The sequence below is a fragment of the Plecotus auritus genome (assembly GCF_963455305.1).
Source record: "Plecotus auritus genome assembly, chromosome: 7".
NCBI lineage: Eukaryota > Metazoa > Chordata > Mammalia > Chiroptera > Vespertilionidae > Plecotus > Plecotus auritus.
This window is the reverse complement of record NC_137774.1, coordinates 70,487,745-70,502,750: the sequence shown is the minus strand read 5'-3', so window position 1 is coordinate 70,502,750 and position 15,006 is coordinate 70,487,745. Positions and strand designations below refer to the sequence as shown.

The following is a 15,006-nucleotide window of genomic DNA, read 5'->3' as shown; positions in this document are numbered from 1 at the left end:
CTCATGGAGAATCAGAGGAGCGGCAAAGGGCTGAGGTATGGAGACATGCGCGCAGAGAGGAAGAGCGGCTGAGTGCCTGGCTGACATTCTCTGGCGGGAGGGGGAAGGAAGCCCCCGACTGCACTGAACCCCAGTTCCAACTGCACTGAACCCCAGTTCCAGGCTAAACCCCGTGGACCCAGGCTCATAGAGGGGGAGTCTGAACCCTCAGGTAGAGAGAAAGGCACACGGAGACTTGGAGACTTGGGGGACCCGCGGCGGGCAGGGGTTTACAGGTGCGCGCGCGCGCTCTCGCAGAGAAGACTGAATGCAGAGGTTGCCGCAGGCTTTCCCTAGCGGAAGGAAGTCGGAAGCTCCTGACTGCACTGACCCCAGATCCGACTGCACTGAACCACAGTTCTGACTGCACTGAACCCCATTTCCGGGCGAGCCCCTGGGGACCCACGCTCTTATGGAGGGAATCTGGACTGTCAGGCGGAAACTCAGGGGAGCCGCAGAAGGCAGAGGTCTGGAGGCACGCGCGGCAAGGGCAGGGCTGACGGGAAGCCAGGACTGTCTGCTCCGCCCTGAGACTCCACCCCATCCAAGCTGAGCACAGAGGCTTTAGCAATTTTGCAAGTTTAATCCTATAAGGCTGTCTCCAGCACCAAACTTCCCCCAGCGTAGACGCAGCTGATCCTCACAGCCAATGGGCCTGGAGGTCCATTCCTCCCAGTGATACCAACGACAATCAAGACTTAACTACAACAAGGCTGTACACACAGTCCACAAAGGGGTGCACCAAGAGTGTGCACCTCAGGTTAACTGGTGAGGCTGACCCACAGGGCCATATAAAAAACCTAGCACACAAAGCTACCCTACCAATTCAGGGAAGCAACGAAAATGCGGAGACAAAGAAACTGATCACAAACCAAACGAAAGAAATGGAGGAAAACAAACAACTGGAAATAGAATTAAAAACCACGGTTATAAGGCTTTTCAAGAATATCCTAGAAAAGGCCGATAAATTTAGTGAGACCCTGGAGGATATGAAAAAGGACCAACTAGAAATTAAACATACACTGACTGAAATAAAAAATATTATACAGAGACCCAGCAGCAGACTAGAGGAATGCAAGAATCAAGTCAAAGATTTGAAATACAAAGAAGCAAAAAATACTCAACCGGAAAAGCAAAAAGAAAAAAGAATCCAAAAAGTTGAAGATAGTGTAAGAAGCCTCTGGGACAACTTCAAGCGTGCCAACATCAGAATTATGGGGGTGCCAGAAGAAGAGAGAGAGCAAGATACTGAAAACGTATTTGAAGAAATAATGACCGGAAACTTCCCCCACCTGGTGAAAGAAATAGACTTACAAGTGCACAGAACCCCAAACAAAAGGAATCCAAAGAGGACCACACCAAGACACATCATAATTAAAATGCCAAGAGCAAAAGACAAAGAGAGAATATTAAAAGCAGCAAGAGAAAAACAGTTAATTACCTACAAGGGAGCACCCATATGATTGTCAGCTGATTTCGCAACAGAAACTATGCAGGCCAGACGGGAGTGGCAAGAAATATTCAAAGTGATGAATAGCAAGAACCTACAACCAAGATTACTCTACCCAGCAAAACTTTCATTCAGAATGGAAGGTCAGATAAAGAGCTTCACAGATAAGAAAAAGCTAAAGGAGTTCATCATCACCAAAACAGTATTATATGAAATGCTGAAAGGTATTCTTTAAGAAGAGGAAGAAGAAAAAAGTAAAGAGAAAAATTATGAACAACAAATACATATCTATCAACAAGTGAACCTAAAAATCAGTAAATGAAAAATCTGAGGAACAGAATAAACTGGTGAATATAATAGAATCAGGGGCATAGAAAGGGAGTGGACTGATAATTCTCAGGGGAAAAGGGGTATGGGGGGGGTGCAGGAAGAGACTGGACAAAAATCGTATACCTATGGATGAGGACAGTGTGGGGAGGTAAGGGCAGAGGGTGGGGTAGGAACCGGGTGGAGCGGAACTATGGGGGAAAAAAGGAGAAACAATTGTAATAATCTGAACAATAAAGATTAAATTTAAAAAAAATAAAGCAGGAGAAACCAAGATGGCGGCATAGGTAAACACCTAAACTGCTGCCTCACACAACAATTTCAAAACTACAACTAAAAGACAGAACGGACACCATCCAGAACCACAGGAAAGCAGGCTGAGTGAAAATTCTACAACTAGAAGGAAAGAGGAAAGCTCACAGAGAATTGGAGGTACGGCAAAGGGGCTTTGTGCGCGCAGAGAGGAAGGGCGGCTGAGAGCCTGGCTGACTTCCTCTGGCGGAAGGGGGAAGGAAGCCTCCGACCGCACTGAACCCCAGTTCTGACTGCACTGAACCCCAGTTCCGGGCAAACCCCTGGGGACCCACGCTCTTACGGGGGGAGTCTGGACTCTCGGGCGGAGACTCGGGAGCCGGGGAAGGCGGAGGACTGAAAGTGCGCACGCGCGCACGCCGGTGCGCACAAAGGCTGCGGGGGTTGCCACAGGCTTTCCCTAGTGGAGGGGAGTCAGAGGATTCTGACTGCACTGAGCCCCAGTTCTGACTGCAGTGAACCCCAGTTCCAGGCGAGCCCCTGGGGACCCACGCTCTTGTGGGGGGAGTCTGGACTCGCGGGCGGAGACTCGGGAGCCGGGGAAGGCGGAGGACTGAAAGCGCGCCCGCGCTGGTGCGCACAAGGGCTGCGGAGGTTGCCGCGGGCTTTCCCTGGTGGAGGGGAGTCAGAGGCTCCTGACGGCACTGTGCCCCAGTTCTGACTGCAGTGAACCCCGGTTCCAGGCGAGCCCCTGGGGACCCACGCTCTTGTGGGGGGAGTCTGGACTCTCAGGCGGAGACTCGAGCTGGGGAAGGTGGAGGACTGAAAGCGCACATGCGCGCAGGGGCGGGGCTGACAGGAAGCCAAGACTGAGACTCCACCCCATCCAAGCTGAGCACAGAGGCTATTGCAATTTGGCAAGTCTAATCCTATAAGGCTGTCTCCAGCACCGGGCTTCTCCCAGCATAGACACAGCTGATCCTTACAGCCAACTGGCCCGGAGGTCAATTCTTCCCAGTGATACCAACAACAATAAAGACTTAATTACAACAAGGCTGTACACACAGTCCACAAAGGGGTGCACCAAGAGTGTCCACCTCAGGTTAACTGGGGAAGCAGACCCACTGGGCCATATTGGAAACCTAGCACAAATATCTACCTTACCAACTCAGGGAATCAGTGAAAATGCGGGGTCAAAGAATCAGATCACAAATGAAAGAAATGGAGGAAAACAAACGACTGGATATAGAATTCAAAACTACGGTTATAAGACTTTTTAAGAATATCCTAGAAAAGGCCGATAAATATAACCAGACCCTCGAAGATATGAAAAAGGACCAACTAGAAATTAAACATACACCGACTGAAATAAAAAATATTATACAGAGACCCAGAAACAGAATAGAGGAACACAAGAATCAAGTCAAAGAATTGAAATACAAAGAAGCAAAAACACTCAACCGAAAAAGCAAAAAGCAAAAAAAAAAAAAATCCAAAAAGTTGAAGATAATGTAAGAAGACTCTGGGACAACTTCAAGCGTACCAACATCAGAATTATGGGGGTGCCAGAAGAAGAGAGAGAGCAAGATACTGAAAACCTATTTGAAGAAATAATGACTGAAAACTTCCCCCACCTGGTGAAAGAAATAGACTTACAAGTCCAGGAAGCGCACAGAACCCCAAACAAAAGGAATCCAAAGAGGACCACACCAAGACACATCATAATTAAAATGCCAAGAGCAAAAGACAAAGAGAGAATATTAAAAGCAGCAAGAGAAAAACAGTTCATTACCTACAAGGGAGCACCCATTCGACTGTCAGCTGACTTCTCAACAGAAACTATGCAGGCCAGACGGGAGTGGCAAGAAATTTTCAATGTGATGAATAGCAAGAACCTACAACCAAGATTACTCTACCCAGCAAAGCTATCATTCAGAATTGAAGGGCAGATAAAGAGCTTCACAGATAAGAAAAAGCTGAAGGAGTTCATCACCACCAAACCAGTATTATATGAAATGCTGAAAGGTATTCTTAAAGAAGAGGAAGAAGAAAAAAGTAAAGAGAAAAATTATGAACAACAAATACATATCTATCAACAAGCGAACCTAAAAATCAAGTGAATTAAAAACCTGAGGAGCAGAATAATCTGGTGAATATAATAGAATTAGGGGCATAGAAAGGGAGTGGACTGATAATTCTCAAGGGGAAAGGGGTATGGGGGGTTCATGAAGAGAATGGACAAAAATCATACACCTATGGATGAGGACAGTGGGGGGGAGGTAAGGGCAGAAGGTGGGGTGGGAAAGGGGTGGAGGGGAGCTATGGGGGGAAAAAGGAGAAATAATTGTAATAATCTGAATAAAGATTTATTTAAAAAATAAATAAATAAATAAAATATATATATATATAAAAAAGAAAGAGGACGGATATTAAAGAGTACACAGAATCGAAAATTTTAAAAACAGAATGCAAAAAGAATATACAATCTACCAGCTAGCCCTATTATCAAGTACAGTGCCTATATCTGTGAGAACAACCAATTCACAGTATGCTGCTGCCCTCCCTCATGAATTATAGCAAGGAAATAGGATAAAGGTGGAGAAAACAAAACTAAGAGTTGCAGGAGGTGGAGAACCTGACACAGCAGCAGCCCAGTTTCCTTAAAGGTCCCTATGAAGTGCTCTCAAGGAAATGGAATCTTTGAGCACTTAACAGGCGGGCTATTTTCAACACAGTAAGTTATAGAAGACATAATGCTAATAACATTCACTGACCAGAAAATAACCCTAGAGCAGGGATTTTTAAATTTGTTGCCACAAGTATTTTTAAAACATGCAATATCTGAGTATTTAGTCAGGGGCACTAACCTCTTCCCTTAAAATGTCAAATAAAAACAATGACAACAGCCAACACAATAGCTGTCCATGTGAATGAATCAAAATTATGCTTTTGTTGGTCAGATTGGCAAAAAATGTATTTTTTGGTGTGCCACAGAATTTTAGTAATTAGTTGATGTGTGCCATCAGATGTAAAAGGCTGAAAATCGCAGCCCCAGAGAACCGTAAAATACCAGGCACTAGGTCTCTTCAGCCAAAAGTTACTGCAGGTTTTGGGGCACCCATCTAGACCAGAGTAAGATCAGAGGCAGGACCGCCTCGCCTCTTGTATGATGCACACTGGTCACCATTGCAGAGACCAGGACAGTAGAGGCTCCTGTAACTCTTCATGCCTGGGGTGGAGGCCTTCTTGGCCACAAGACACAAAGGAACATGCCAGCCCTCAGCCCCGCTGTCCCTGCATCCCCATCTCATCAGGTTAGCCGAAGGAAGAGTTACAAGACTTTGCTGGTCGAGAGGAAGGAAGGCTCAAGCGCAGTCGGCATAGCCTTACACCAGGAACACACAGGGCAGGGTCACAGAACACATGCACATTTCTTTTTTTACCTTTAAAATTCTGGATTCTAGCCATGGCAATTATTAATGTTTTACTATAAAAATACTAAGCAAGGCCGGGCTGGTGTGGATCAATGGTTGAGTGTCGACCTAGGAACCAGGAGGTCACGGTTTGATTCCTGGTCAGGGCACATGCCTGGGTTGTAGGCTCATTCTCCAGTAGGGGGCGTGCTGGAGGCAGCCCATCAATGATTTTTCTCTCATCATTGATGTTTCTCTCTTTCCCTCTCCCTTCTTCTCTGAAATCAATAAAAATATGCTTTAAAAAAAACACACACATTTCCTCAAAAACATTAAAAAACAAAGCAAAAACTAAGCAAGGAAAACTGATGCCTCAGGGAAGCAAGTCAGGTTGATCCTGGTTTTATGTACCCAGTAACCCAAATAAGGACCCTGAATTAAAATGTCTCCCAGATATACAACTGGGGCCAAGGAACACAGTGGACTGGGAGGTCAGACCGTCTCTTTCCAAGGTTTGTGTTGTATTACTGGGACTTCCCTGAACTTGGGTTTCTATACTTGAATATTTTAGGTGTAAAGAAAAACAGTCTCATGGACAATAGGGTGGTGAAGACCTGTGAGGGTTTGTAGGGGCTCAGTGGAGGGAGGTTAAGGAGTGGGGGGGGGGGGGGAGGAAAACGTCTCTGTAATACTGTCAACAATAAAAAAAATGTTAAAAAAGAAAACAGTCTTTAGAAGATTCGGAAAGAACCAATCCTTCTCAGCCTCTAAACCTCCAACTCAGCATGTTATGGAGGCTTCTGCTGCCCTCACAAAGCCCAAGCCCCCAAAAGTGAATGGACTGGCAAGGGCTATCCTATGTTTTCCACTGGCTCATGCACACCAGGACCCAAAGCCCTTGGTGACAGGCCCACACTCACCCACCCTTTGAGGAAATGGTTATTTCCGTTTTCCTCACCTCCCCGGCGGGACCGTGGCTGACTGGGGCCAGGCCTCAGGAATCCCTGTGTCTTCAGACCTGGCACAGCCCCCATGCCCAGCAGGGCACCCAGGATGGTGGGCCCTTGGTCAAAGTGGCCACCGAGCCTCACCTGAGGAGGGACAAGGCGCAGAGCTAGGAGAGAAGGTCTTGCTGTTGCGAAGGGCAGACTGGTTTCGAGGGCAGCGGGGGCTCCGGGAGCTGATGTTCACCACCTTCCCAGGGGGGGTCGTCGAGTGTTCCTCCTGGGCGGGTCTCGCTGAGGCCATGGAGCTGGCGTTCGATTCTGGAGCCTAGGACAGAAATGGGCAGAAACTACAGCCAAACTCAGCCCATGATCAATGGTTCTGGAATGAGTGCCCAGGAGCAGGAAGCACAAGAACTCCCTGAAATCAGATGGACAGCAAAGGCTAAGCGACCACATTCTATGATGGCAAAGGTCAGCATCCCTGTGTCTCTCAGCAGTGCCAGCGTTCAAAATCACCAGTCAGGTAGGCACTCAGGGGAACTAGGGCTCTCCCTCCTGAAACTTCTGCCCTCACTGTCCACAGGCAGGTGGCATGGACTGGCAAACCATCAGTAAGTGACTAGAGGGAGGGAGGGAGGGGGGACATATGGCTGAAAGCAATGAACATCCCGGCCTGCCCAGGAAGGGCTCTAGCTGCCAGAAGATGCTGAATTGCAGGGGACCGCAACTAGCCTTTAAAAAAAACAAGCTTAAGACAACTGCCATGGCCTCTTCTTATTGTGAGTAGAAAAGACATACAGATTTAACTTCTAGAATGAAACACAATCACAGCTGAAGAGCTCCCTGCTGAGTCAAATCCCAAACCCCATGGGTTTCAAAGACTGCTGCCTAAGGGCACTGCCTCCACTCTTGAGTCCTCAACAGAGATACTCCCTTCCATCCAGCTCTGTTCTCACCCTGGTGACTTTACCAACCCTGACCTCCACATTCTCCTAGGTACCCACACCCAAGGCCCACTGGGGGGACCTTCCAGTAAATTACAGAACCCATTACCTACACTCTCAGCACAGCCTCAGCTGCTCTACTTGCTCACAGGCCCCATGCCTCCTCTGTACCTCCCATGGCCCTTCAGCCACCAGCCCTGACCCACCTTCTCCTTTCCATGGGAGCCCTACCCCCCTTACCCCCCCTCCGCCCCGCCACCACCCCCCATCTCTTTCTGCTTAGCTTATTCAATCTGACTCATTATTCAATTGTCCAACTGAGTGCCCAGCCAGACCCCCAGGGCACTTGCTCTTATCAGTGATTCACCCAAAACCTCAGCAGGAGGGAGACCAGAAGGCCAGGCTATCCATCTCTAATCATGGTTCCCATTCTCAGCTGGGGCCTCTGGTCAACAGCTCTCATATCTGAGAAGCATCAGTATCACCTGGTAGAGGATGTCAAAACACGGTCTATAGCCTGGCCGGTGTGACTCAGTGGTGAGTGTCAACCTATGAACCAGGAGGTCACAGTTCAATTCCTGGTCGGGGCACATGCCTGCTTGGGTTGCCAGCTTGGATTGCAGGTTCAATCCCCAGTGGGGGACGTGCAGGAGGCAGCCAATCAATGATTCTCTCTCAACACTGATGTTTATATATCTCTCTCCCTCTCCCTTCCTCTCTGCAATCAAGAAAAATATATTTTAAAAACAACAACATGGTGTATAAGGCCCCAAGAACCTGCATCTCTAACAAGTTCCCATGTAAAGCCGAGACTGTTGACAGGGGGCCCACTTTGGGAAGCATGGCTCTGAGCACTCTGCTTTGTGTTCTCTGCAACAGTATTTCCAACCTGCTCCACTCTCCTCTTCAGTTGAGGACAAAGCCACTACCTCAACTCTGTTTCCTCCAGCCTTCTCAGGAGCCAGTCCAGCTTGGCCTCCTTCCATAAGGTACTGGACATACTCATGTGTTCCCCAGTCTTTTTTCCTGACCCCCTCCAAAAGACAAACTTGAAAACGTTTTTAAACTCATAATCTCTGCCCAGTCACCCCAGTATTGCCCATGCCTGACCGCGGGGCACCTCCACGCTGCGAAATCCAAAGGCCATCGCTCACCCTCAGGCCTTGCCTCACCAGCCTCTACAGCATCCAGCCAGTTCCCACGCACCTCTCTCACGGCACTGGTTCACTTCAACTGCTCTACTGAGAGCCTCTGTGTGCAAGCACTGCATGGGGCACAACTGAGAAAACGGGAGAGGAACCTGGTAGGAGAGTCACACCAGAAGCCAAGGCAGAACAGCAAATTCACAGACTGAGTGTCTGTTCAGGAAAGTGGAAGGTGTGGTGTGTGCTCTCAGGCACCACTTACACTTAGTACTGACTATGAATCAGTACTGAGGGGTACACAGTGAGCCTGCAGTCCTGGCCTGTCCCCCAAAGCCACAGCATTCAGCTCCATCAGCTGTTCCTCCTGGAACCTATGAGCCTCCAGGATTCTAAACACCACTCACACACTGCTATTTCGGGAACAGCTTGCATTAGGACTCTGCTCGTGTCCAGGAGATCCTACAAGACTTTCCCATCAGCAAATGTCTCTGCCCCATTTGCAGCTCTGCTAATCGGCCTCCCCTGGTTGGGGTCACAAGCCATGGCCTGCCTGGCATGACCACCCCCTCCCTGGGCCATCATGGTCACTCCCTGGGCTCAGGGATCACCCACTCAACTCACCTTGGATCCTCCTGAGGAGCCCCAGACACTTCAACTAGCCGTCTCCTAGACAGCTACTCATGGAGGTCGGCCTGCAGAGGTTTCCTGGGTGTAGCCCCACAAAGCTAAGCCTCACACAGGGCAGCTCTCAGCCCCAGCATTTCATTTGTCACCTCTCAGCTCCACTCCCTTCATCACTGAAGCTGTGCCACCACTGTCCTCCCAGGACAGCCATTCTAAAGTCCCATCTCAACCTTGTCATTCCTCTGCAGAAACCTGCAATACTCCTGACACTTAAAAGCCCAATCTGGCTCAGTCCTGGCTGAGCCTGCCACCTCACCTCTGTACACTGACACCTTGGCTGGCACGCTCAGGGCTCAGCAGAATCACTGGATACTAGCAAGACCCAATAGGCATGGCCTGTTAGTCGCTGTCCTCTTTGGAGCCCTGTGTGAGCCTAGAAGGGAAGGACAGGGCCCTTGTCTGGCAAAAAGCCAAAGCCCCGGCCAGTGCTCAGCATGGCCTCACTCAATAGAATGAAACGTGGTCTGTGAGAACCTCTGCCTCTCTGGTCACTGAGGCCCCTGCCTCCTGCCCTTCCCTGAGAAGCCTGTGAACTCCTGGCCACCTGCTATGGGGCTGGGCCTGATTGACCTCTGGGTGCCAACACTCACTCACCAGTCTGGGGTTGACCTCAGTGGAGATGAGCTTCAGGAGGCAGCTGAGGAGGCGCTGCTTGTGAAAGGCGGCAGGTGGGGAACCACCAGGGGCCTGGCCCTCAGGGCCCAGCTCAGCCAGCCAGTCGTACTCTAGCTGCAGCTTGCTCGGCTTTCCCATCATGAGGTAGACTTCGGCCAGTGTCAGGCTCTCGGAGGTCTGCAGGTTCCAGCCCTCTTCGCGGAGCTGCTGGGCCAGCCGGCTGGTAGGGACATCTTTTGGAGGCTTGGCAGAAGGCTGTCCCTGAGGTGGCAGGGGGTCCGAGGGGCTCACCTTCTCCTGGGGCTCCTCCACAGGAGCATCTGCTGAGTCTTTAGTGCAAACATCTGGCTGGAGCCCTGGACTGGGCTGAGGCTCCAGGCCAGATAGGCCACGGACAGGAGACGTTGCCCTGGTCCGGGCAAGGTTGGCCACCTCTGCGTTGCTGGGGGCTTGAGTCTCTGGGGAGACACACGCTGAGAGCCGAGAGTCTGCACAGTGGCACGGCTCAGGGAGGATGAGGTCCTGGCAGGACTTCATGTAGCGGGGGAAGGGGTCTAAGAGAGAGATATCGTCCTCCAGCTCTGGGAGCTGGCCACAGGCACAAGTCGTGGCCCTGGGCTCTTGGGCTGGGCCGTCCCCAACCTCTACAGGAGCTGCCGTAGGGGTCTGTACCCCAGCATCCTGGAGCCCAGGGGGAAGCCTGTCGGGAGCGTTTGGGCTGCTGAGGCTTAGGGCAGCCCCCTCCCCAAGGGCACTTTCAGGGGAACTCTCTCCAGAGCTCTGAGAAGTGTCCATGGAGGGAGGAGGCCGCCCCCCGCCTTTGCCTTCAGTGCTGCTCCTTGGGCACTTCACCTGGCCCCTGGCTGTACCCTGCCCACTCTGGATGCCCAGGATCTGAGCTGGAGGCAGCGTGTGGGCATCTTTGGAGCTCTGTTTGCACCGGCCACCCTCCTGCCAGTGCACTGTGCAGAAGGCCTTAGAGTGCACCACACGGGCCACTCCTGGAAGTGGGGTCAGCGTACAGTTCTCCCCTGGGAACAGGTGCAGCATTACTTTCTCTTGTGACGGCTCCACAAACGAATCCTGCAGCTGCCGCTCCGCGAGCGTCTTTCGCTTAGCGCACTGTCAAGGAACCACCTGCAGCAGCACCCGCCCCTGGGCATCACAGGGCCTTGGGAAAGGCATGACTCAGGTATTTCCTTCTTTAGGAACCTACTCCCAGCATACTGTTCTGGCTGTCAACTGGGCAGGGCTGGGAGCTGGCTAAGGAGAAATCTGAAACTACCCTTAGTCATTTGATCAACCTGCTCCCAGGGAGGCTTGGGCCATACCCCACAGGCCAGATGGTAGTTACTCACCACATGGAGGGCTGCTGTGACAGGGTTCTAACACTGCCAGGTCTAAAACGGGACCTCACCTCCGAAACCCAGAGGACAAGGGGCTTTGGATTTTAATTCTGGCTGTATACCATCTCACAGCATAGCTGCTACACCACATAGGGCCCCAGTGCAATCCTGGGAGCGAGAGGCAGGACAGACACCATTCTGAGGCAGCAGATGCTGTAGATATGGTGGTGGTGGTGCGGGGGGTTGCTTTAGTAGGAAAAAGATACAATTCGCACTTCATGGAGCTCCCACTTCTGCTTCAAAAATTCAATGAGGCTGGAGACCTTCCGATGGAGCTCCACGATCATCCTATAGGAAACAATAGATGGGAAGAGGAAGCTGTTACCATGGGGATGGAACCTTCTGAAGAGCCCCCAAGGCTGCTGGCAGCAAATCAATGCCATAAAGAGTAAAGGCATCTAGGAAAGGTTATCAACACGGAGCCAGAGCCACGATGACTCCTTTTTTTAAAAATGAACCTTTTAAATTGAGTAACTAGAGACTCATACAAAACTGCAAGAAGATAAAGCGGAGACCTATGTACCCTTTACAGTGCAAGATCTCACCCAGAACATGGACCTTGGCACAACCCACCAAACTATTCTAATAAGCACCTTTTGGGTTCAAGAAGGGGAGGTCTGGCCAGCCTTAATTAACCCCCCAAAATAAAAATACATATGGGAGGAATGAAGCACGGACACACTACAATGTGGATGCTCAGCACCTTGAAAACATGATGCTCAGTGAGAGGTCAGAAAGAAAAGGACTACAATATGAGATTCCACTTATGCCTAATGTCTAGAACAGCCAAATCTATAGAGACAGAAGGTACATTTGTGATTGCTGGGGGCCAAGGACCAGGGGCAGGGGATGAGAAGCAATTATTTAGTGGATACCAGGTTTCCTTTTGGAGTGATAAAAATATTCTGGAACTAAATAGAAATGGTAGTTGTACAATACTGTGAAAGTACTCAAGTGTCCTGAATGGGATACCTTAAAATGGCTAATGGTTAATTCTATGTTATGTGACTTTTACCTCAATCTATAAAAATAAAAATGTATAACTGGAAAATGGTCTGTACTCATTTGTGCCCCATCCACAAATCAGATACAAAACTTTAGGGGATGGTAAGAGACAAATGGAAAGGGAATGGGGCAAAAATGCTATAGTCATCAATTTGCTAATCACGACATCTTCCTACATCTGCTCCTGGCCTGCGAGACTCATGCCTCCAGGCCCCCAACAATACACTACCCCACACCTTAACCCCATGTAATTTTGGAGCACAGGGTAAAATCTGCTCACTCAGGGGTCCACGAGGGAACCCAAATACCACCCTCTGTTCACATCCCTCCTAGTTGGCTCCCTACCAAACTCCAAAGGCAGTTACCTGAGCCTGGGGTTCTGGGAGAGGCTCTGTACACGGGCCCAGGCATGATTGTTCCTTGGCTGTAGCTCTATGGGGACTCTCAAGGGCAGACGCACTGGTTTCTGGTCCTCTTCATCACTCAAACCTGCGACAAGAAGGGGCTGTGAGAGCCTGGCCAACAGACTGCCATGCAGAAGGCAAAGTGCTTGGCCAGACAACTCAGTCAGGAGGAGCCGTGGACAAATGGCCTGGGAGGCGAAGAAGAGCTGGCAGAGAAGCCCATGAGAACTCGTATCTAGAAAAGTACCAACATGGCCACTAGGGTACCCGCAAAGCCGGGACAAGGATTGGGCCACACGAGGCCACGGGACTCCCTCCTGCCACCACTAACACTCCATCTGAATGCTGTGAGTAGAGACACCACTTTGGACCCAAGAATTGCCCATGGGTTTAGGAATGCTCAGACACAGAGCTCGGCCTATCCATTGCTAAATGGAGCAGAAGAGAACATGCCCTTGACCCCACCCCAGCCCACCTTCTACGTACCGTCTGGGTCACAGAGCTTCTTCAGAGCTCGGCACATGGGCGCTTTGATTCTCAGGTTTCTTCCTTTGTAACGCACTGTGGTGGCCCTGGGAAAATTTTTAAGGAAATGCTGAGACCTCTAAATGAACAGTAGCTCCCGGTCCTACACAGAGAGGGCCCTGGCTGGGCGCCCATCCTGGCCTTCGCCTTCAGAGTTCCTGCTCAGCCCCATGGCTCTGGATGTCCAATACTTTCCCACTCACACCTCACACTGCAAAGGGGATGCCTGCCATTCACAGGAAACTTGCCCTGCCTCCTGCCTGGTGATGAGTGCAGCATCAGCTACTGTCCGACCCCCTGGAAAGCCCATGACAGTGAGCCCTACTCAGATACCAGATGATGTACCCTTCTCTCCTCTTCCTCCTCAGGGTCCCTTGAGAGTAGGTTTCAACCCATCTCTATGTGACCTCAACCCAACTCTAGGAGACCACATCTCCACATTAGCAATGTCCCCCAGTACCTCTGTAAACCATACTATTGGGGCCTGGGGATATAAGGCATTCACAGCCAGCAGGCACGAGGCATCAAGTTAGTGGGCCTGCTTCAAGTCTGTCTGTCATAGCTGAGGTGACACTGTGAACACTGCTGTGGCAGTACTTTATATCCTATCTCAGTGGTTGGCAAACTGCGGCTCATGTGACTAATGAGTTTGCCGATCACTGACTTAGACTCTCGATTCCAATAATTACAGGCTGTTGTTGTTCCTTGTGATTAAGCCCCTATCCAGTAGTCGGCAAACTCATTAGTCAACAGAGCAGCAAACCGCGGCTCGCAAGCTGCATGTGGCTTGCAAGCCGCAGTCTGCCGACCACTGTCCTATCTAATAAACAGGGACTATGCTAATTGACCCTCACACCATCACAAAGATGGCGGTGCCCACAGCCAATAAGGAGGGAACATGCTAATTGACTGCACCGCCCTCAAAGATGGTGGCACCCACAGCCAATAAGGGAATATGCTAATTGACTGCCACGCCCTCAAAGATGGGGTCCCCCAGTACCCTCAGGCCCCCAGGGCCAGCCCGAGGCAGAGGCAAGCCTCGGATGACGGCTGCCCAGCAGCCCAGGGCCGCCTGAGGCTCAAGTAACCAGGGCCAGCTGAGGCTTGCACTGCCAGAAGTGGCAGCAGCAGAGGTGTGATGTGGCGTCACCTTCCCCTGATCGCTGTGTCGCCTCCCGCCCCTGAGGGCTCCTGGAATGTTAGAGGGGGCAGGCCGGGCTGAGGGACCACCCCCTCCAGTGCATGAATTTTCATGCACTGGGCCTCTAGTAGTATTAGAATTAAAGAAATACTATAAATGAGTACAAGAGCCACAAAAATAGTTTCTTCTAATAAACACACTTAGAATACTTTGGAATTACTCAATAAGGGTAGATTGTTTTTAAAAAATGGCAGTCGAGTGTGGGCAAGACAACTAGGAAAGACTGAGGGTGACCTGGAAGCACTCTGCAGTCCCACTGCCAACAATTTCTATGCTTGTTCCACTTGAAAATGCTTAATTGTAAGTGATGCATCTTGACTAGAGCTTCTAAGATAAAAACAACCCAGAACTCTGAGAATGGGCCCCTTCAAAGAAAAGGCCTTGGCCTGCCCTAGCCGGTTTAGCTCAGTGGATGGAGCATCGGCCTGCGGACTCGAGGTCCCAGGTTCGATTCCGGTCAAGGGCATGTACCCTGGTTGCGGGCACATCCCCAGTAGGGGGTGTGCAAGAGGCAGCTGATCGATGTTTCTCTCTCATCGATGTTTCTAGCTCTCTGTCCCTTTCCCTTCCTCTCTGTAAAAAAATCAATAAAATATATTTAAAAAAAAAAAAAGAAGAAAAGAAAAGGCCTTGGCCAGCCACCCTGTGT

General features: G+C 50.3%; 1 protein-coding gene across 2 annotated transcripts in view; it reads right to left on the bottom strand.

Moving 5' to 3' along the window:
* Window positions 1–15,006, bottom strand: part of CRAMP1 (cramped chromatin regulator homolog 1) — a 74,580-nt gene that overhangs the window by 16,033 nt on the left and 43,541 nt on the right. For both annotated transcript variants that reach the window (XM_080680807.1, XM_080680806.1), the window contains exons 7-11: window positions 13,118–13,203; window positions 12,593–12,716; window positions 11,429–11,510; window positions 9,796–10,929; window positions 6,573–6,753 (exon numbers count right to left, since the gene is read on the bottom strand). In XM_080680807.1, the coding sequence (XP_080536933.1) occupies window positions 6,573–6,753; window positions 9,796–10,929; window positions 11,429–11,510; window positions 12,593–12,716; window positions 13,118–13,203 (1,607 nt within the window). The remainder of the gene's footprint in view (window positions 1–6,572; window positions 6,754–9,795; window positions 10,930–11,428; window positions 11,511–12,592; window positions 12,717–13,117; window positions 13,204–15,006) is intronic.